This window comes from Typopeltis vanoorti, chromosome 4, assembly GCF_054136105.1.
Source record: "Typopeltis vanoorti isolate ZY-2024b chromosome 4, IOZ_Tvanoo_1.0, whole genome shotgun sequence".
Classification (NCBI taxonomy): Eukaryota; Metazoa; Arthropoda; class Arachnida; order Uropygi; family Thelyphonidae; genus Typopeltis; species Typopeltis vanoorti.
This window is the reverse complement of record NC_143552.1, coordinates 87,050,356-87,074,030: the sequence shown is the minus strand read 5'-3', so window position 1 is coordinate 87,074,030 and position 23,675 is coordinate 87,050,356. Positions and strand designations below refer to the sequence as shown.

The window sequence follows — 23,675 nt, the reverse complement described above, 5'->3', positions numbered from 1 at the left end:
TGTCATCCACATTCATGACTGTATGAGTAGAGGTGAGTGGTATTGGTGGTAACTTACAGTGCTCTAGAAAAGCTTAATAAAACAAGTGTGATTCTAGGATTGAAGAAAAGAAAACAAGGAGACCAAAATCTATGGGGGAGGCGGATTTGATGCAGTCAGTAGTGCTGTCAAAGGCCAACTTCTGACAGCAGTAGAGACCTGTCAGATTTTTTATACTCATGGTTTTAAGTTTGCTTCTTTTGCTTTCATGCCATTGCTCTGTTGGTCTTCCAATTCTTTGTAAATTTATAATAATTTTGATAGTCTGATATTGTCCATTCAGTTGAATGTTCATCTGTTTCTTTTTTATGTTCACCTGTGTAATAATTTAAATGTAAAATTTCATTGTTTTGTGGTCCCACATGATATATTGTGCTGATTTTCTGAAAAATTTCATTTCAGCAGATTGAATTTGTTTTTTGTCTTTCATTTTTTATACTCTTGTTTTGCTTCTCGTTGGTTTTGGTAGGATATTATATAGTCTTATTCTAGTATGTTTTTGTACTAAGAATAGTTAATGCCTCAGGTCAATGATTATAAAAAATTTATTACCAATTTATATCACTGAGATGTTAGCTGCAGTGCAGTTGTGATCGATAGTCATTGATTGATAGAGAAGAGATTGTTAGAACATGTCTGACTCTGACAGTATACATCTCTATACCAAGATTCTATTATAAAATTCGATCTCTTTTTCTCTGCTTTTCTTTCCATACTCTTCACTTTACTTCTCCAATCTTTTTTTTTTTTTTTTTTTTTTTTTTTTTTTTTTTTTTTTTTTAACCTACTCTCTTCAAGAGTACTGTCACTGGGATTCAGCATCCTGCTGCCATGTTTGCTGTGCAGTTGCGACCCTTGGACATCCAGGCACAGTGGTTCCTGGTAGTCTTACACTACTTTGGTCTCTGTTTTGACAAGATGGGCAGTTTCGGAATCAGCTAATGGGCTTGCTTAGGATCAACAGTATCACAGTAAGTCCCTACCCCCATGATCCAGGGATGGGACTCAAGGCTCGCTATGGTGCTCATATAGTATGGGGTAGCCTGATATCTTTTCTTTACAGACATGTATCATGTTAGCATGATACATGTCTGTATGGATATGTGCATTGCATTATAGGATACTAAGGCAAGTCATTAGCCTCTGTATATACGAGTTGCCCTGTCCTGAAAATACTTCAGGTGGAAAGGATAAACGACTAAACCAAGAATCTAATTTCTTGGCATCTTTAATTTATAGTATAACCAGGTGGAAAAACTTCCAACAACTTTATCCTCAATTGTTTCAGGTGGCCTTAACAAGGTTCCAATACATTACTGATACTGTAGATACATCATTCGATAACAGAAGTAAGAAACAAAAGACATGTGATACAAGTATGAATGTACTAGGTTTTTCTCATCATCCAAGAAATAGGTGCAAAGCCAATAGGGAAAATATCACCCTTTATTCAAAAGGGTTTAGAAAGACTGTTAAGAAACAGAATGTAGTTAAGAAACTATATTCTGGTGATATCCTTGTGGAGACATCATGATATCAAGTCAGCAATATTCTGAAAAACTACTCAGAGCAACATCATTGGGTAGAATACCAGTCTCTGTAACCCTCATAAAACAGTCAGTTCTTGTAGAGGAGTGATATTAGAATGGGATCTCCTTAATATTCCTGATGAGGAGATATGTTCAAAGCTTAAAGATGGGGTGACATGTATGAGAATCATTCTGATACACAGGGATGGTCATCCAGTTCTGACCAGGAATGTCATCTTCATGTATAGATAAGGGATATCTATGGGGTAGTCCTGGCATTCTACTCCTTACAGACATGTATAATGCATTACCGTTATACATGTCTGTAAGGATATGTGCTTTGCATTATGGAATACTAAGGCAAGTAATGAGAAGATACTACCTGTGCTGAACATGGCAGCAAAGAAGATGATAATAAATCTTGCTCTGTTAAGAAAGCTGATTGTTTTTAACTGTCAGGGAGAAGATCCAGCCTACTCCTGTGCATGGTCAACAATGGATGGATAAAAAAGAAATACAAAAGATTAAAACAGAACAAGATGCAAAAAAGGAAGGTAGCCACCACTATGCCTTTCATGAAAACCCTCTTATAAAACGTTGAAATTTAAAACCCTGTGGACATCCAGACAGGGTGGATCCTGTTAGTCTTACACTACTTTGTTCTCTGTTTTGACAAGATGGGCAGTTTTGAATGGCCTGGCCAAGATAAATCAGCTAATGGGCTTGTTTGCTAGAATCAACAGTATCACACTAATCAAGTATCAAGTTTGGTCAGTGTTTATTAAAAATTTACCCATTTCAGACCTTGGACAAAGTGAAAGTGAACCACAGAATGCGACATCAAATAGCACTGTTTCCAGCTAACACTTACTAATGGTTGTGTAGATCTGTTATTTGGGTTTTTAATGAGCTTTTTTGATGTTCATAATACCAACAAATGAACTTGTTTTTTTCGTAATTTCTTATAGTTTGTGCTTTAAACTGTTAGTTCTCTTTACCCCTGAAGATGTTAGGCTGACGACTAACAAAACTTGTCAGGTTTGTTTTTTAGTACTTGTTTAGTTTTAAAAAACAGTCTTTTTTTAATAAAAATGGTCACAAAACCGGAATAATTCGATTGAACTTCTTAACCACAGAAACCTCCGCACAAGTATCACACTAAGTCCCTGCCCCCAATGATCCAGGGATGGAATTCAAGGCTTGCTGTGGTGCTGGTATAATATGGGGTAGCCAGGGCTACCCCATACTATACCAGCACCACATATATAGATGGTAAGAAGGTGGCAGTCAAGAAAATATCAATGGCAACTCAAACTTGCTTGTCTATTCTTATCATCCAATAATTTTACCATTCTTGGACTTCATTATTGTGACTGCTTACTTTGAGTGCATCAGTCAGATGACCTATGGTCTCACTCCTCCTGAAACAATTCCAAAAATGGTCCCATTTAATCAGAACCACTTGTAAAATAATAATAATACTAATAATGGCAAAGATATCACTGAAAGTTTAAACCACCAGACATCCCCCACAGAAAAAAATGGATACTTCGGTCTCGTTTCCACTGTAAGTAAATTAAATTTTCCAGGTGATTCTGACACATCAGATGGTGTATTAAATGAATATTTTTCCAGAGAAAGAGATGGACATTGGTTGTCCATACTTCCCAAAATCAGCTGATAAGTAAATATAAACCTGATAAAGGTAAGCCCTTACCTCTTGGAAATCAGACAAGTCTACAAGATCAAATAGGAAATTTTTTTCCACCATGGAACTGTTGTGAGTTTTGCAGAATATCAGTGATATCAAGATTCTGCTGCATACATGCAAGCCCTTCTGTTTCTGTCTCCAGAAAACATTTTTAAAAACTCAGCAAGCAATTTCGCTGTTATTTGTAAGAATAGAACTGGAGATGATGGAGTCGCAATTCTAGTGGCCAGTCATACTCCTTTCCAATAAGTGCAGCTTAATACTGCTCTGGAAGCAGTAACAATTTGCCTATCCATGGGATTTCTTATTACAGTATGTTCCATTCATTTACCACAGGATCATAATTAAATGAAATCAGTCATGATAACCTTACTGCAACTCATACTTTTTATGGATGACTTTAATGGGCACAAAACCCTGATGGGTAATGCCACCACAAATGGGTGAGGTTGTATCATTGAATGCATGTTCGACAATAATGATCTCTCCTATTTGACTAATAGACTCTACTTTCTTTCATATGCCTACTCACTCATGTTCTCTAATAGACCTTACATTCTGCTTCCCTGTCATTTTTCCACTGCTCACATGGGATGTTGAAGTAAAGATATGCAAAAGTGACCATTTTCTTGCTATTTGCACTCACAAGAACTATGTTCTCCTATATAGATGCCTATGTGTAAAATGGATGAGGCTCACTGAAAAGCTTTTTTTTCCATCTCTTTCAAAATTTAGTGCTGAAGTAGTCATCAAAATACCTATTAAACACCTATTACTGAAGCTTGTAACATATTGGATTGTGCAGACAGCAACAGCTGCATTTCCAAAAAATTAATAGCATTTATATGTGCTCAGGCCAAGGCTCATCATATGAGACCTCAGGGTCAGAATGTTGGATCTAATTTATATCATCAATTATTAATCAAACAAACAGTGCAAAAATTGTATGGAGGATAAAATTCAGAAAACAAAGGATAGATACAGAAAACATGCACACCATTTGTCTACCTTAGACCATGATGAAAGTAATGTTCTTTATCCTAAAGCTAGTGTAGATACTTTGGGAGAAAATATTGAAAGAGTAACAAAGAAACAGCACTATAATTTTTTTCCTACCAATGAACTTGAACCGCACAATCAACCATTTACTAAAGTGGTCTCATCCTACTGCACTGAGAGGAGATTTAAAAAGTCTCATCCCAGTGCAGTAGGCCCTGATGACATCCCTTATGAGATAATAAAACACCTGCCATCATCTTCTATGGATATCCTTCTCTTAATATATAACAGAATATTTACAGATGAAGAATTTCTGAATTCTTGGCATGAGTCAGTTGCCATTGCCATCTGAAAACCAGGAAATGATCCAACACAAGCAAACAATTATTAACCTATTGCTCTGAGCAGCTGTCTTGGTAAGATAATAGAAAAATCGGCCAATTCCAGTTTTCTCTGGTATTTAAAAAGCAATGGTCTTCTCTCCAATGCACATTGGGGGACTTTGTAGGCATTGTTCAATGTTGAACTATTTGGTCCATTTGGAAATATGTATAAGAGATGCATTCTTAGAACAAGATCTGGTTTCAGTGTACTTTGTCATAGGAAAGCTCATGACACAGCCTCAAGATAGGGCATATTAAAAGACTTCTATAACCTAAGACTCAGAGGACTCCTTCCTGTATTTACTTATAACTCTATCTAGCCGAGTTTTCTAAGTCAGTATGTGAAATATGCTATTTCGACCATAACACCAAAAAGTGCCTCAAGTGTGAGGCACTTTTTGCTATCAAAGTTGCCTGGATTAATGGACAGCTTTCTCCCACTGTGGGCAATGCTCTGTATGTCGATGACTTCACAATTTACTGTCACTCTCATAATATGAAGGTAATCGACTTCAGCAAGCAGTTGATTGTGTCTTTCTATGAGCTGTTAGTAATGAGTCCAGGTTTTTCAGCAGAAAAAAGTTGTCTATGTGCACTTTTGCCAAAAACACTCTCTTCATCCAAATCCTGAGTTAAGAATGGGACAGCTATTATTCCAGTAGCAACAGAAGCCAAGTTCTTGGGACTCATATTCAACAAAATTTACATTCCTTGCACACATTTGTCAACTTAGAGAAAAGTGCAAAACAACATTGTATCTTCTTCACACTTGTCCTCTCCTGAATGGAGCTGCAGATTGATCTTCATTACTTTCTTTATTGTGCACTTGGGCATTCAATGCTGGATTATGAGTCTCAAGTATGGTTCTTTAAGGCAGAATAATCTTCGATGGTTGGATCTCATCCATCATCCCGCTGGTGTCTTTTGCTCGTTGCCCACTCAAAGTCTTTATATTGGAGCAGATGAACTGGCTCTGTCATTTAGATGGAAACAGTTGTCTCTTAACTATGTACTAAAATAGTCTTTCCCAGATCATCCTATGTGAACTGATATCTTTTCCCTGCATTGGGAAACTCAATATCACATGTCAGTCTGCCATACATCCTTTTGGTATGTGGGTTAAAGAAATTATGCAAGCTTTTTCCATGAATGGTAACAATATTACCTGCATCAAACATAACAGCATTTTTCCATAGCAGGCGTGCACTTCATCATCTGTCTACTTACAATTGTTTAATGCACACAGAGAAGACCACTTTGATTTCTTGATTCATCTATTCTGATGGTTCAAGATCAGAGATCTCCATTGGCTGTGCTGCCATGTTTCCTGACATTACTATTTCTAACAAGATCCCACTTGATTGTAGTAATTTTACAGTAGAGTTGCATGCCATTCAGCTTGCGCTTGTCCAAAAAAAGGAAACCACTATCAAAAGTGTATAATTTATACAGACTCATTGAGTTCTTTACAGGTCGTCTCATCTCCTGTATATTCCACATCCAGTGCTTTGTGAGGTTTTACAACTGTTGTACAAAATGAAGACCCTTAATTTTGATGATTGGTTGTACTAAATTTCCAGCGACATTAGAACTATAGGAAATGAGATTGCAAATGCTGCTACTCGATCTCCTCATACCTTTTCCATACTATTTGATAGGCTGATGTACAGACTTCAGAGCTCAAAGGTAATTACTAGTTGGCAATCTTCATGGCAGTAAGCACTGGCAAATAAATTGCACAAGATTAAGCCTGAAATTAAGCATAGCTGTCTAGCAGTTAACATCGAATCAGAAAAGAAATTGGACCTGCTAGGCTCTGCATAGGTCACTGTCATTTTACACATTCTTATTTACTGAGGGATGATAACCTATCTATGCACGAAAAATGCAACACACATTTCACAATTTGTCATGTTCTGGTGGACTGCTAGTGGTCATATGAGAGAGAGAGAGAGAGAGGAATAAAATTTTTACTTAGCCTAGCCAGATATACTCAGGATGATCTCATCAGACTCAGATAAATTGTATGAAGTGTTTAACTTTTTAAAAAGAATTAATTTTTATTCTATTATTAATTTTATTCTTTTTATGTAGTAGGCCCTGATGACATCCCTTATGAGATAATAAATTATATCTGATTATAAATTCTAGTTGCATATTCTACTCGGCAGTAAGGAATGATGACGGAGTCAGCAGCAGTCGCAAGTGGCGTATCGCCAAGTCCTCCGCCATTTAAGAACTCAATTATTAGCAATATCATAAGGGACTTTGTGGCATGCAGTACTTGCGGCATGTATGCGTCTCGGGAATTAGATATGTGGCTTGTGATAGAGAGCGGAGAGTGTATATACGCAAAATGCAGGCAGTTGGAGGAAATAAGTGCATTAGAAATATCGATATCCGACTTTGTTGCTCCAGGAACGGGGAATGAATGTAGGAAGACAAGTAGTGTGATAGGAGGGAATGAAAAAAAGATATATATGAATGAGAAAATAATAGTTGATAGTGTGGAAGGTGTGAGTGACTGTGAAAGTTTAGGAGATGGTTTTGTTTGGGAGAGTGAATTTAGATTAAGAGTGACTGACCTGCAGAGGGAGATAGATGAGTTGAAAGAGGAGGTGGAATGTCTTGTGAATGAGAGCAGAAGTATGAAAGATAAGATTAGGAGAATGGAAGAGATAAATGCAAGGAGAATCAGAGTAGGACAGAGAAAGAATTTAGGGAGTATGAGTGAGAGGTATGGGAGTGCTAGAAGAGGAGAGAATGGAAACAGTAGAAAAGAGGGAATGAGAGAGAGGTATGGGAATGCTAGCAGACGAGAGGATGGAAACAGTAGGAGAGACGGAATGAGAGAGAGAGATATGGAAGTGCTAGAAGAGGAGAAAATGGAAATGGTAGGAGAGATGGAATGCGAGAGAGGTATGGGAATGCTAGAAGATGAGAGGATGGAAACAGTTGGAGAGACAGAATGAGAGAAGGATATGGAAGTGCTAGAAGTGGAGAAAATGGAAACAGTAGGAGAGAGGGAATGAGAGAGATGTATGGGAGTGCTAGAAGAGGAGAGAATGGAAACAGTAGGAGAGAGAGGTATGGGAATGCTAGAAGAGAGAATAGCAGTAGAGGAGAGGGAATGAGAGAGACTTATGGGAATGAAAGAAGAGGAGAGAATGGAAACAATAGGAGAGAGGGAATGGTAAGAGGTGTGGTGTATGGTGACTCAATGATGTTCAAGATAGGATGCGTGAGGAGTGTTTGCCAGGAGGAACAATAGAAGGGGTGGCTATGGCAATTAAGAGAGGTGAAAGGGTGGGTGAGATGATTGTGATGGTAGAAACGAATGACTTGAGTGGTAATGTAAGTCGGGCAGCAAGAGATATGAGGTTTTTGCTTGAGACTGTACGGAAGAAGACAGAGAGAGGAAAAATAGTGTATGTGTTGCCTAGGTATGATAATGATGAGCTGAGCAGAAGAGCAGTGATATTGAATGGCATAATAGCAAGAATGTGTGACAAGAGAGGACTGGTATATGTGGATGCTTGGAGCATGGTTGAGGAAAGAGAGGAATTGTATGCGAGAGACCATTTACATTTGAATGAGGAAGGACGTAGGCATCTGGAGAGATTGCTGTTCTGAAAGAGTCAGTGTGTCACAGGGAGGATGATACCAGGGGTGACCTCTTGTGGGAATGGATACTTGGGAGAAGGGAGACGATGTCAGGTAACACAGAGCCCAGTGGAGTCTAGAAGGGATAATGCTGGGTATAGAAACAATGGCATTTATGTCCTTTATACTAATGCCAGGAGTATCCGGAATAAGGGAGAGGAATTGGTGGCACAGATAGCATCAGCCTGGCCAAAAATTATTGGGATCACTGAGACATGGTTGACAGAAGGGGATATAATAACAGGAATAGAAGTCGCTGGGTATAGCATTTTTCGTCAGGATAGCAGGGGAAAGCGTGGTGGTGGGGTACTGCTTATGATAAGTGATGATCTATGTCTTCTAAGAGTGGAGGCTTTGGAAGGAAGTGAGACCAAATGATTTTGAGAGCATATGGTGTGAGGTAGAGGTAGGCAAGATAGGATATTTAGTGGGGTGTTGCTACAGACCCAGGAGCACAGAGGATGGGGACCAGGAGATGTTTAAACAGCTAAGTTTGGCAAGTGCAAGAAGAATGATTGTTATGGGAGATTTTAACTACAGTAGTATAAATTGGAGAGAGGAAGATGCATGTAGCAATAGTGGAATGGAATTTCTAGAATTCTTGAGGGACAAATGTCTTAGGCAACATGTAACAGAGGGAACAAGAGGTTCAAGAGTTTTAGATTTGGTTATAGCATCAGAAGAGTTGATAATAACTGAGATGACATCTCTCCCACCAGTTGGAGAGAGTGACCATATGGTTTTGACTTGGAAAATGAATAGACATGCAGGAGTATCAAAGAGACGGGAACTTATGTGGAATTATAATGCAGGTGATTATAATAGTCTTAGACGTCAACTTCGGGAAGTTACATGGAGGGAGGAATTGGAAGGCCGGGATATCGTTAGTGCGTGGGAAATTGTGAAAGAATATTTGTTAGCAGCAATGGTAAATTGTATACCACGAGTGAACAAGAGGACACAATTTGGAGTAAAGTGGATGACAAACAATATTAAACAGGAATTGCATGTAAAAAAGAGGCTATGGAAGTGATATAAGGAGACAGGTGAAGAGAGGATGTGTGAAGAATATATGACACAGGCCAGAAGAGTGACTAGTGTGGTAAGGAAAGCGAAACTGGAATATGAGAGGAGATTGGCCCTAAGATCCAAAGAAAATCCTAGGGAATTTTTTAGCTATGTGGCCAGTAGGAGGAGAAATGACTGTGGAAAAATGATATTGTGGGCTAAAACTGGGAATAAAGTGACTGATGCAGAGGACATAGTGGAATTGTTCAATGACCACTTTATTGGAGTATTTCATCCTGTAGGAGTCAGTTTTAATGCTAGAGGGATAGGGCAGGTTCAAGGTTTAGAGGTACAGGAGGAGAGTGTGTTTCAGATACTGAGAACTCTGGATGTCAATAAAGCTTTTGGACTGGATGGTGTTTCACCACAAGTTTTGAGAGAATGTGCTAGGGAACTGACAGTGCCTTTAACCTGGCTTTTCAATGAAAGTCTGGCTTCGGCAAAGGTGCCCAGGGAATGGAAGGAAGGTAAGATAGTGCCATTGCATAAGGGTGGTAACAGACTGGAAGTGTCTAATTATAGACCAGTCTGTGTGTCATCAGTAGTTGTTAAGATCTTGGAGAAAGTAGTGGGGGACCATATACAACACTGGGCAGATGAGGGTAATGTTATCTGTGAAAGTCAACATGGATTTGTGAAAGGCCGCTCTTGTTTTAGCAATATGCTAGCCTTTTATAATAAAGTTACAAGAACATTAGATGAGGGAAAGGCATGTACTGCAATTTTCTTAGACTTAGCAAAGGCATTTGACAGGGTTCCACATGATAAGCTGATATTTAAGTTGCAACACATGGGTCTGGATGTCACATTGGTCAACTGGATTCAGGATTGGCTGTCTGATAGGTATCAGAGAGTTGTGTATGGTGGAGCAGTTTCAAGGAGACAGAAGGTTACAAGTGGGGTCCCACAGGGCTCAGTACTAGGACCTATATTGTTTAACCTTTATATCAATGACATTGCCAGTGGATTGCAAGGGGATATTCAGTTGTTTGCAGATGATGCGAAGCTGGGAAAGATTATTAGTAATAGTGCAGATGTAGTAGCCCTGCAAGAGGATTTGAATAAGCTAGATAGATGGGCAAATGATGGGGATGTCAGTGTAATGCAGCAAAATGTAAGGTCTTGAGGTTTGGGAAACATCGATGGGATGCTGCATACTCTATGGTAGGAGTTATACTGGAGGAAGTAGGAGAGACAAGACATCTGGGATTGATGATTGATAGAAACCTGAAATTTAGGGGACATATTGCAAAGGTGGTGAAGGTAACACAGAGGATTGCTGCAATTATGAGAAGGACACTGACCTGCAGAGATAAAAGGGTTATCATTCCGTTGTATAAGTCTCTGATTAGACCACACTTGGATTATTGTTCTCAGATTTGGTCCCCAGGATTTGAAGGGGATAAATTAACTGTGGAAAAGATACAAAGACGGATGACAAAGATGGTCTCAGGACTGTACAAAGATAGTTATGAGAATCAGCTGAGGGAATGTGGACTGCAGAGTTTGGCGGATAGAAGAAGGAGAGGTGATATGATTGAGACATTTAAACTGTTGAGAGGTGGTTACAGGGTTGACACTGGGGGAGTTCTTTCGCTTGGTTGAACAGCAGGAAGGAGTGATGACAAGAGGCCATCCCTGGGAGTTATGAGGGGAGGCAGTAGGCAGGAGGGTGGGGAGTGGTTTCTTTGCATGGAGGGTGGTTGAGCCATGGAGTGCATTGCCTGATGGAGTGGTGAGGGCGAGAACGGTCAATGAGTTTAGGGAGTGGTATGATAGACTTTGTGTTTCTTAGGGGGAACCTCCCCTCGATGAGTCTTGACAGACTTTATGTTCTTAGGAAGGACCTCCCACGATGAGTCTTTTGACTCCATGGAGTCAAAAGACTCATCATGGGAGGTCCTTCCTAAGAACATATATATATATATTATATTTTATATTTTATATATTATATTTATTTAATAAATTTAATAAAATTTAACATAATATATTTTATAAAGAATCACAGAATGCCATAGATAAAACAAACAAAACTGACTATTTACTGCTAGCAGGTGATTTAAATACCAGAATAGGAAACAAAAAATACAAAGCAAACATAGATAAATTTGGCGAAGATACATGTAATCAAAATGGTCGCAGATTGCGCGATTTTGTCATTTATAATAATATGAGAATAATGAATTCAATGTTTAAACACAAGGAAATACATAAATATACTAGGTCAGCCAGAGGATACAAATCAGTAATCGACTACGTTGTCACAAATTTTAAATTAGCGGAGTTAATTTTAGACGTAAGAGCATATCGAGGCTTTGAATTAAACTCTGATCATTATATGGTATCAGCAAAAATTCGTTTTAAACCAAAGTGGCTAAAAACACATAGAATTGAAAATTCTTACCAGCCAAGCTACAAAATTTCTTCATTACAGGATCCTCAAGTTAGACTACAATATCAAAAATGCACAAACTTAAAAACAGAAACCACAAATGAATCAAGGGACATAGAAGATGAATGGGAAAATTTGAAACAAATTCTCACAAAAGCAGCAACAGAAACCTTAGGAATAAAGCACAAATGGATTAGAAAAAGAGGACTACGAGACTGGAACAAAGAAATAGAAAATATAATAAAAACCAAAAAGGACAGTTACCAGAAATGGCTAAATTCCAAAACAATAGAAGCAGAAATAGAGTATAAAAGAAATAGTGCAATTGCAAAACGAGAAGTAAGGAAAAAACATAGAGAAAGATGGAACAATTTTGTAACAGAACTAGAAAAGGAATTATTTAAGCCACAACCCAAAACCTATAAAGTAATAAAATACATGAATAAAGAAATAAAAGAAAAGATAAAAATCCAAACAATAGATTTAGAAAAATGGGTGACCTATTTCCAAAATCTCTGGACAGATGAGAACAATGAATTAAAATTTTATAAGACAAAGAATGACCTAATAGAAAATATCACAATGTTAGAACTGAAAAATATAATAAAGAAGATGAAAAATAGGAAAACGCCAGGAGAAGACAATATAAATATAGAACTCTACAAAAATGCAGGTGAAAAATTTAATGAAAGACTTTTGAAATTTTTTAATATGGTTTGGATGTTCGGAAAAACCCCTAACTCTTGGAAAAAAGCACTGGTCATCCCAATCTATAAAAAAGGAAATAAAGACAATTGCAATAATTATAGGGGAATTAGCCTGCTGAATACAGGATATAAAATATATGCAGGAATATTAAAAGAGAAGCTAAGCAGCATTGTAGAAAATAAATTACTAGAAGAACAAAATGGCTTCCGAAAAGGCCGATCCTGCATAGATCCAATTTTTACTTTAAAATTATTAATAGAAAAGAGAAGAGAATTTCAAAAAGAAACACATGTGGCGTTTATTGATTATGAAAAAGCTTTTGACAAAATTAGTCGACAAAAATTGTTTAAAATATTAACCAATTTAAACATACCAAACCAACTTTTACAATCTATTCAAGAAATATATACAGGAAATAAAATAGCAGTTAAATTAGAACACACCTCAGAATGGAAAGATATATCAAGAGGAGTACGACAAGGATGTACCCTCTCACCTCTGCTTTTCAATATATATATAAATGAAATATTAACAATCTGGAAACAGCATAACCCATTTGGTATACAAATGACCCCGCAAATGAAGATAGATACACTACTATTTGCAGATGATCAAATAGTATTAGCTACATCAGAAGATGACTTACAAAGATCATTAAAATCATTAAATGATATATCAAAGCAATATAATATGACAATATCCAAAGAAAAAACAAAAATAATGGCATTCAAAGGAGAAAACCCAATAAGAAGTAAAATAGTGATAGATAATAAAATACTAGAACAAGTAAACACTTTCAGATACTTGGGATGTGATCTATCATACGAAGAAGAAAAAGACATAGACACTAAAATATCAAACTTTGTCAAAGTAAATGGCATAATAAACAGTATATTTAAGCCATCCCTGGTACAAAAAACACACTAGAATCAGACTATATAATGTCTTGTCAAAACCAACTCTACTATATGGAAGCGAAACATGGACCATGAAAAGGAAAGATGAAAAACGAATTCAAACAGCAGAAATGAAGTTTCTCAGAAAAACAGCTGGATATACCAAGTGGGACCACAAAACAAATGAAGAAATCTTACAATCCCTAAAAATCAAACCAATTAATTACTACATAAGACAGTATAAACAAAAATGGCTAGAACATTTAAATCGAATGGACAACAGCAGACTACCAAAAATATTATACAGATACAAAATAAGTGGAAAAAGAAGAATTGGAAGACCAAGAAAGAGATGGCATGAGACCGGAACAGGCCACATGGCCTATATTCCATGTTAGGAAGAAGATGAAGAAGAAGGAAGGACCTCCCACGATGAGTCTTTTGACTCCATGGAGGCCTGAATAATAATAATAATATAGATACTACATGGCTTAACTTAATGTTTTAATTTTTTTTTTTTTGTGCATAACATATTTATGAATTTATGTCTTTATTACTATTAATACCTTGTGTACTGCTGTAACCTTTGATATGGCACAGTATGATCTTTGTTGTACTTGTGTCAATAAACCATAATTCAAGATAGGAGGAATATGTGAAATGGGTACATGTGACAGAGACAACATGCAACTGTAAACCTAGAGTCAGAAGAGTAAATAAAGTCGGAGTGAAAGAGATCTGTGAAGTTAGAGACGGAAAGTAAGTCTGAATTATCAACATTAAAGTCTTCAGAAAATCGACTTCACTGTTTGAGTGATTAAAGTCTAGAAATTCAACCTTTGAAAGTTGAAAAAAATATGGAGTCATACATCATAAATAGGAGATTTGTGGTTTACCAGTCGCTGTCATTAATATCTGATGTGACAAAGGCACATATATTGCCCATTTTACAGATGAATCAAACATCTTACAGAGAGAGAATCAAACAGATTGTAGTTTGATTAGTTGAGGTGAACAATAGTTATTTAGAATGCCATTTGAAAAGCTGTGAGAAATATAAGATCAGTCATTAAATGTTCATAACTATAAAATAACACGTATGTCACAGTAGATAACTTTTTAATATGTAAATATTAAAATTTCCAAAATTTTCACATTCAGTTTTATTAACCTTTCTATAGATGGGTACTGCGAGAGATCTACTGAAATTTAATCTTGTGACCAGGCCATTCATATTATGCCTGCAAAGAAATTTACACATCCAATTCACCCAACTATCATGGTCTCAGCATAAACATTAATTTTTTTTTTCTTATATAGTGAAACCTGTGGGAGTATTTAACTACAAAATAACACATATGCCACAGTAGATAATTATATGTTAATATGTAAATACAGGCAGTCCCTGTGTTACGAATGACATACGTTCCTGAGAATGTCTTTAAGTCAGGTTTGTATGTAACTCGGATCCCTGATGAACAAAGTTTGCACCTGAAGTATCTTCAAGCCTTAGTATCACCACTTCTGGGTTTGGCTCCCACTTACAAGACCTCAATAAAGGTTGAAACGAGTCTGGGGAACGAATGCATTAAGGGAAGAGAACGAGTCCCTTCCCTTAATGCATAGCATTATACATGTCATACAAGCACAAGGAGATGTGCTTTGCATTATGGGAGATACTGAGACAAGGAGTGATGAGAGCTTGGTTAACCTTTACTATGAGTCGCCTCAGTCCTGAAGATACTTCAGGCACAAACTTTGTTTGCTTACACTTGGATAAAGGATTAAACTAAATTTATTATAGTCTAACCATTGCTTCTGCCTTAGTATCACCACTTTTGGGTCTGGATACCACTGACAAGACCTCAATAAAGGTCGAAACCAGTTGGAAGCTTGGGTGATGAATGGCAATGCCCATGAAGTTTTAACTGAGGCTCGGCTGCTGTCACCCAGGTTCTGAGTGGGTGGGTGGGGGGTAATGAATGGCAATGCTGTAGCCTGTGAAGTTAACTGAGGCATGGCTGTTACCCCTCGGATGAGATATGAGCAAATGACCAAATGAATGACTCTGCTCGGTGGTGGGGTGAGCCTGCCACGGTGTAGAGCCAGCCGGTTCTGAGAGTTCTTATCAGTAGCAGGGTGAGCCTGTTACTGAGGGGAACAACGCTGAGTTTTTGGAGTTTGACATGTACTTGAACATTCAATAAAGGTCAAAACCGGTCTGGGTAGTGGCCCTTCCCTTAATGCATAGTATTATACATGTCCGCAAGGAGATGTGCTTTGCATTATGGGAAATACTGAGACAAGGAGTGATGAGAGCTTGGTCCATCTTTACTACAAGTTGCCTCAGTCCTGAAGATATTTCAGGCACAAACTTTGTTTCCTTACACTTGGATAAAGGATTAAACTAAATTTATTATAATAAAATGAAATGTTTGCTTATCAGCTGTAACTACTGAAAGATATACATTATTTCTGCAGGAGTGTCCCATTATATCTTTCAAACGTGGAGATATAATACAGGTTCCAATACGGAGAAGATATGAAAGGATTGATATGGATGCTGAAGTAAGTGTCATAAATTGTATCTTGTAAATATTTTGATTTTATAATGTTTTTTTAAGTATTATTTAAATGCTTAACATTTACATTTTTAACATTAACTATTCTTCACCATCATTTTATATTATGGTTTATGCCTAAAAGAATACAATTTGGTTGGCCTAAATCCCAAATTGCCATCCCTTTCTTGTTTGTGTAGTATCCAGGTAGATACCTAAGAGGGTGCACCATGAGAAGGTGAGGATTGGAAATTAGGTCAGAGCTCTTGTCGGTTCTCCGCATTCCTTTAAAAGCTATGTGGAGGTCTTCTCTCAGTTAGACAGCTTTGACCCTTAAGAACCCCAGACTAAAAATAACTGTAATATATTTGGTATGAAGGTACCAAATATATTACAGAAATGAAAATAGGCAGAAGTATTTGAAATATCAACTGCATTGTGAATGGAGAATTTATAGAACAAATAAAACATTTCAGCTACTTAGGCACAATTTTTAGTGAAGATGGTAAGCTAAATATGAAAATAGACAACAGAATCAGCAAAGCTGGTATGGTAGGAAGTCAACTGAATAAATTTATATGGAATAAGAGAGAAATTAGTCAAAAAACTAAATTAGCTATATACAACACAGTGTTCAAACCAGTTTTAACTTATGAAACTTAAGAGCTAGGTTAGAAGTGAAACACTTGACCAAAGACTGGAGACCAGAGATATAAGAATCCTGAGAAAGATTAGGGGAGGAAGAGATGGCATTAATGGCAATATCGTATTAAAAACAAGGATAATAGGAAAGAACTTGACATTGTTAGCATCCAGGAATGTGTTAGCAGAGCTAATCTCTGGTGGTATGGTCACTTAAACAGAATGAGAGATGAAAGATGCCAGGTTGGCAAGAAAAAAACCCTTAGGAAGACCGAGATATAGGCCGATTGATACAGTAAAAAGTGACTTTAAAGAAATATAAGATCTGATAATTTTGGAGTCTTGACATGTAACAGATTGATTTGGAGGAAAATTGTGGATAGGAAGTTAGTAATGATGTAAGCTTTTCATGTGGTACTATCATAATATCCTGTACACCTCTTGAGGATACATGTCAGGAATTTGATGATGATACTATTATTACAGGCAGCTCCAAGGAGTCCTTAGACTCATTGAGGGAGGCCCAACATCTTGTCAAGAACTATTCAACATTCACAAATGATATACTATGATATACTCATATGATATATTATTCTTCACTTTATATTTTATTATTGGTATCGAATTCTTAGGATTAGTAATACTGGTTTTGTTAGATCAACTAGTTTTAGAAAAATATGCTATATTTTTGTAAAATATTTAAAAAAAAGATATGATTAAATAAATATAATTAAATATAATTTATGTTTTAAGTCAAACCTGTTAATTTATTTTAAATTCATACAGTTTTGTGTCATGAAACAGTAATTAAATTGTTCTGAGTGATGAGCAGATGAAGATTCAGTTATTTTAATTAAATGACCAGTGTATTTTGAGTGTCGGATGTTTTATTGTAATAATTGATTGTAATAATGCAAGAGATGTCTGTTGTGATTTTGAATGAATATTACGTTAACAAAAATGGGTTTCTCTTTTGTCTCATGTTTTGTCTCATTCAGGGCTTGCTTGTCAAACTACTCATTGCCAAAAAAGAAAAAAAAAAAAATCATTTTTTCAAGAAATCCTATTTTTTTAATGATATATCCCAATAAGTCAAAATGTCTAAGGAGGGTTCTAGTAGCAAGACTTATACGTTGGTTAGACATAACTGTAATTAGTTTACGGAATTAACAACGCATATAAAGTATATTAATTAAAGGTAACTTTAATGAATAACTTCTATATTTCGGCAATGTCACATTGCCATCTTCAGGAACATAAAGATATGGTATGTGCACTCAGGAACTAACACAAAGCAAATGAGGAAGAAAGCAAGAAACTAATATTGTTCCTAAAGTCCTAATGGTGCCCTCTTGCGGACTAATTTGGTAGTCTTGGCAGTTGGGCTGAAGTTCTCATAATGAAAGTCTCCCAAATTTGGGGCAGTTTCATGCACCCAAATTTGTTGAGGTTAGGAACGTTTTTTAGAGCTGCTGAAGATTCTTTGAATAATCTTTCGTATTTAAACTTGCTGTGATGAATTATTTTTGTTTTCTTCCAACGAATTTTATGGTGGGTATCTAAGGCATGGTCTGCCAGCCCAGAGCGGCTGTACTGGTGAAACCGGATGTAGTCTTGGTGTTCTGAAATCCTGATATTTGTTGTTCTGCCTGTTTGGCCAAAGTAGGACAATTTGCAGCTGCAAGGGACCTGGTATACACCAGGTAGGTCTAGGGGAAGTGGTTGATCTTTGGTAGAGCAGATAAGGGATGCCAACTTTTTATATGGTCTGTAACAGGAAGTAAGGTCATATTTTTTGAGGATATTGGTTATTTTCTCAGAGGTGCCCTGGATGTAGGGGATGGTGATAGACTTGGTGTAATCTTTATTGTGGAGGGGGGGGGGGTTGTGGTTTACAGGTTTTAGTATTTTTTGGATTTTTTTGGGGTTATAGCCATTGGCTAAGAAAGTGTTGAGGATGTGGTTTAGTTCAATAGTCAGGGCCTTGTCATCTGAGCAGATTAATTTTGCCCTGTTATATAGTGTTTTTATCACCCCATATTGTTGTGAGGGGGGGGGGGATTGCTGGTGAATGTATCTGCCAGTGTGGGTGGGTTTTCTGTAAACAGAGAAAACCAAAGATCCATCAAGCTGGCGGGTGATTAAAGTGTCTAGGAAGGGGAGGGTGTTGTTTTCCTTTTTTTCTAAGGTGAACTGGACTCTGGGGTGTTGGTTGTTTAAGTGTGCTAGGAAGGAGTGGAGTGTGTCTGAGCCATGTGGCCAAATAGCAAACACATCATCCACATAACGAAGCCAAATAGTGGGTTTTTGTGGGGCAGAGTTTAAGGCTTTCTCTTCAAATGTCTCCATAAAGAAATTGACCAAGGGTGGGGAAAGTGGTGAACCCATGGCTGTCCCCTCTATCTGTTTGTAGAGCTTTCCTTGCCAAACGAAATAGCCTGAGTTCATTGTGAACTGAAATAGGGCTGAGATATCGGGAGGAAACTTGGCTTGGATGAGCTCAAAGGTTTCTTTGAGTGGGACATTAGTGAATAGGGAGGAGACGTCAAAACTGACCATTATGTCAGTGTGTTGGAGTGTGAGGTTTTCTATACTGGCTTTAAAGTGGGCCGAGTTTTTTATGTGTGATGGTGTGTTGCCAGTGTAGTGTGTGAGCGTTTTGGCTAAATGTTTGGCTAATTTATATGTGGGGGAATCAATGCCATCCACTATGGGACGCAATGGCACATTTTGTTTATGTATTTTTGGGAGTCCATATAATCGGGAGGTCTAGAGTTATAAGGTTTAAGTTTGTTGGTAACTTCCACAGGCCAAGAAGTGACTTTCTTAAGGAGTCTGTGGATAGTTCTAATCTGAGAGCTGGTCGGATTATATTCAATGGGGAGGTAGGTAGTACGGTCTAGTACTAAAGAATTTAGCTTACCTTTGTAGTCTTTTTGATTGAGTACCACAGTGGCGCTTCCCTTATCAGCTTTGGTGATTACTATTTTTTTTCCAATTCTTGTAGGGCTGTATATTCGTTTTTGGATAAGTTGGATTTTGGAGGTTTGGCTTTAGTGAGAACACCGACTACATCCAGTCTTACATTATTGGCGATATGGTTTGGCAGGTTGCGAATTCCACGCTCTATTTGGATCATGATTTCTTCAGCAGGTATCCTTTTAGGAGCTAGGGCGAAATTGTGACCACGTGAAAGTGCTGTGAGTGCTTCAGGCTTTAAAACTGCCGAAGAGAGGTTGACTACAGTGTTGAGTGGTGACTGAGGTATGGAAGTAGAAGTCTTTGTCAGGTTTTCGTATTTTTTCACGTGCCGACTACGTATTTTTTCGAATTCCTTTCTTGCTGATGCGCATGAGATGTCATGAAGTATAGACCATAGATCAAGGCCGAGTGTATTCGAAAGCTCTTCCTCTAGCGCCCGTAAGGTTTTGTTTTCATCGGCAAGGAGAACGCGCGTCGTGGTAATTTGTTCTCTTAACAGGGCTAAGCTAGTGCGATTATAAATGCGTAGAGCTTTCTCGGAAGTAAAACGGTGCTTCAATTTGACACAATTAGGGATCACTTTGTTATCCTGGCATTGTTTTAGGAACGTCAGATGATTTATTTGCCTCGATATCTTCAACCTCAATTTGCCGTATTGATGGGCCTTTCGTGCGATTGCATCTCCGTGGATGATCATGATTCTAGTAGCAAGACTTATACGTTGGTTAGACATAACTGTAATTAGTTTACGGAATTAACAACGCATATAAAGTATATTAATTAAAGGTAACTTTAATGAATAACTTCTATATTTCGGCAATGTCACATTGCCATCTTCAGGAACATAAAGATATGGTATGTGCACTCAGGAACTAACACAAAGTAAATGAGGAAGAAAGCAAGAAACTAATATTGTTCCTAAAGTCCTAATGGTGCCCTCTTGCGGGCTAATTTGGTAGTCTTGGCAGTTGGGCTGAAGTTCTCATAATGAAAGTTTCCCAAAATATGACCTTACTTCCTGTTACAGACCATATAAAAAGTTGGCATCCCTTATCTGCTCTACCAAAGATCAACCACTTCCCCTAGACCTACCTGGTGTATACCAGGTCCCTTGCAGCTGCAAATTGTCCTACTTTGGCCAAACAGGCAGAACAACAAATATCAGGATTTCAGAACACCAAGACTACATCCGGTTTCACCAGTACAGCCGCTCTGGGCTGGAAGACCATGCCTTAGATACCCACCATAAAATTCGTTGGAAGAAAACAAAAATAATTCATCGCAGCAAGTTTAAATACGAAAGATTATTCAAAGAATCTTCAGCAGCTCTAAAAAACGTTCCTAACCTCAACAAATTTGGGTGCATGAAACTGCCCCAAATTTGGGAGACTTTCATTATGAGAACTTCAGCCCAACTGCCAAGACTACCAAATTAGCCCGCAAGAGGGCACCATTAGGACTTTAGGAACAATATTAGTTTGTTGCTTTTTTCCTCATTTGCTTTGTGTTAGTTCCTGAGTGCACATACCATATCTTTATGTTCCAGAAAATGGCAATGTGACATTGCCGAAATATAGAAGTTATTCATTAAAGTTACCTTTAATTAATATACTTTATATGCGTTGTTAATTCCGTAAACTAATTACAGTTATGCCTAAGGAGGGAGAAGAGAAAATTCTACAACAAGGCTAAATATATGGCATATCTAATTATAAGAATATGCTGGGTGGGTGGTACTAGCTTATGTCTACACACAAATGCCAGGAGCATTAGAAATTATCTGCACACATATGATCGTGTGGAGATAATTTCCTTTGTGTGAAAACTGTTCCAAGGAGAAAGTTAATAAATAATACAAATATGTAGAACAATAAAAAAATATAAGGTGTTCAAGGCTATCTGACAAAAAAAGGAAAAGTCTGATAGATCAGTGATTTGTATTGATTTATTGATGTATTTTTAGTATATTATTGTAGTTTTTTTTAGTGTATATATTGTTCTACAGCCTTTAATAACATAATTTTAGAAATATTAATTTTTACTACTCTTAAGAATGGCATTGAAAACTCATCACAACAGGGCAGTTTCTAAACCACAAGCTAAAGTTGTTACTACTGAGAAGAACCTTTGTGATGGTGAACAGAAATGTTGCTGTAGTGATGATGATAATATATTTGAGGACAATCTGACATTGGAAATATCTCAATAAAAAGAAATTATTACAAAATTTTCCAGAGAATTAGAAAAAGTGGAAAAACTTTTAATGAAACGTAGGATAAGAAAAAGGATCAGAACAAGAAGAGGATATGGTCAAATTTCGTATGGCATTTCAGTCATAAAATTTGCACTTGCTGAGGAAGTCACTACTTCTAGTTTCCTGTGGGTGAAAATTAAAGATATGACAAACGTAATTGAAAAACAGAAAAGAAAAGTAAAAGGTGGTAGTTCTTGTAGAAGCTAATAATTTAAATAGCAAAAAATATAGTATGAGAGAGGATATGAAAGGTCTGTTGGAAGAAATGAGAAGCAAGTGGGAGATAGTAAAAATTGTAGGTTTGCTAACTTGATATGACAGTACCAAGTTAAGAAAAAGGGCAGTGATAGCAAATGATTCCATAGGCATTGTGTGTAGAAGAAATGGTTGTAAATTTTTAGATGTGTAGAGTTTGTTTGATGGAAGAGAAGAATTGTAGATTGAAGAATTGAATAACTCAAATGCAGCCATTCCTCTTTTATAAGAGGAATGACCTGCAGTTGAATTCATTTGGCATCAGGAGCCCGGAAAAATTACTTTTTGGGATAAGATCTAATGCAGGGAGTTAGGAAAACTAGAACATCGAGGAAGGAATGGGAAAACGGTGTGGGAAAGTTAAGCTATGATATGCAAACATGATAAAGATGTGAATGGCTTCGACATGGTTATGCATCTGGCAAAGGGGTGGAAATATATGCTTTTGGTTCAGACCTTTTGAATATATCTGGGGAGGGAGAAGAGAAAGTTCTACAACAAGGCTAAATATATGGCATATCTAATTATAAGAATATGCTAGGTAGTACTTGCTTATGTCTACACATAAATGCCAGGAGCATTAGAAATAAAGGGATTGACAATCTTAGGCCAGATTGTTGGAATTAGTGAAACTTGGCTATCAGAATCAGATATGGTAATTGGGATTGAGTGTAATGGGTGCACTATTTTTAGGAATGACAGAAGAGATAGGAGAGGTGGAGGGGGAGGAAGTACTACTAATGATATCAGATGACTTAAGTCCAGTTAGGGTAGAAACATAAGAAACAATGATGTAACACGGTAGCCAGCGAGTTTGATGCTATCTGGTGTGAAATGTTGGCTAACAGAATGAAATATATGTGTGTGGGGTGTTGCTACAGGCCTGACAACTCAGTTGCAAAGGATGAAGAAATGCATCTCCAATTTACCCTTATGGGTACTAAACAAGTGATCGTTATGGGTGACTTTAATTATTCAAACATTGATTGGGTACAAGAAAAACCTCATGATAAGAATGAAGAGGAATTTATTGAATTGTTGCAAGACAACTTTCTCAAGTAGCATGTGAAAGAAGGAGCTCGATGTCAAAAAGTGTTAGATTTGTTCATAGTGTCAGAAGGGGTCTCTGTTAAGAATATGACTATTTTTACTGCCAGTTGGTGACAGCGATCATGTCGTGCTTTCTTGAGAAGTATCTAATTATATGGATGTTCCTACTAGAACAGATTACATGCTGAACTACTAAACTGGAAATTATGATTATCATAGAAAAATACTATCTCTGGTTCCAAGGTATTAGTTATTGAATTGGAAAATGTCAGAAATGATTGAAATCATTGAAAAAAGCTTAAATGAGTTGGTATCTAAATGTATCCCTAGTGTCTGAGGAATAAATAGGTTGGGAGTGAAATGGATGTGCAACCTTTAAGCAAGAGATCCACAAGATGATGATGTGGAAAAAATATTGTGAGAATAAGAATGAGAGGAGTAATGAAATATATAAAGTGCAGACCAGAAAAGTAACAAGTGTTGTGTGGAAAGCTAAATTGGAGTATGAGAAGAAATTGGCTATGCAAGCTAAAGACAACCCAA

At 37.1% G+C, this 23,675-nt stretch overlaps 1 protein-coding gene across 2 annotated transcripts in view; it reads left to right on the top strand.

The window, feature by feature from the left end:
- IntS9 (integrator complex subunit 9) overlaps positions 1-23,675 on the top strand; it is a 405,017-nt gene that overhangs the window by 293,890 nt on the left and 87,452 nt on the right. For both annotated transcript variants that reach the window (XM_090391326.1, XM_090391327.1), the window contains exon 15: positions 15,870-15,956. In XM_090391326.1, coding sequence (XP_090247452.1) covers positions 15,870-15,956 — 87 coding nt within the window. The remainder of the gene's footprint in view (positions 1-15,869; positions 15,957-23,675) is intronic.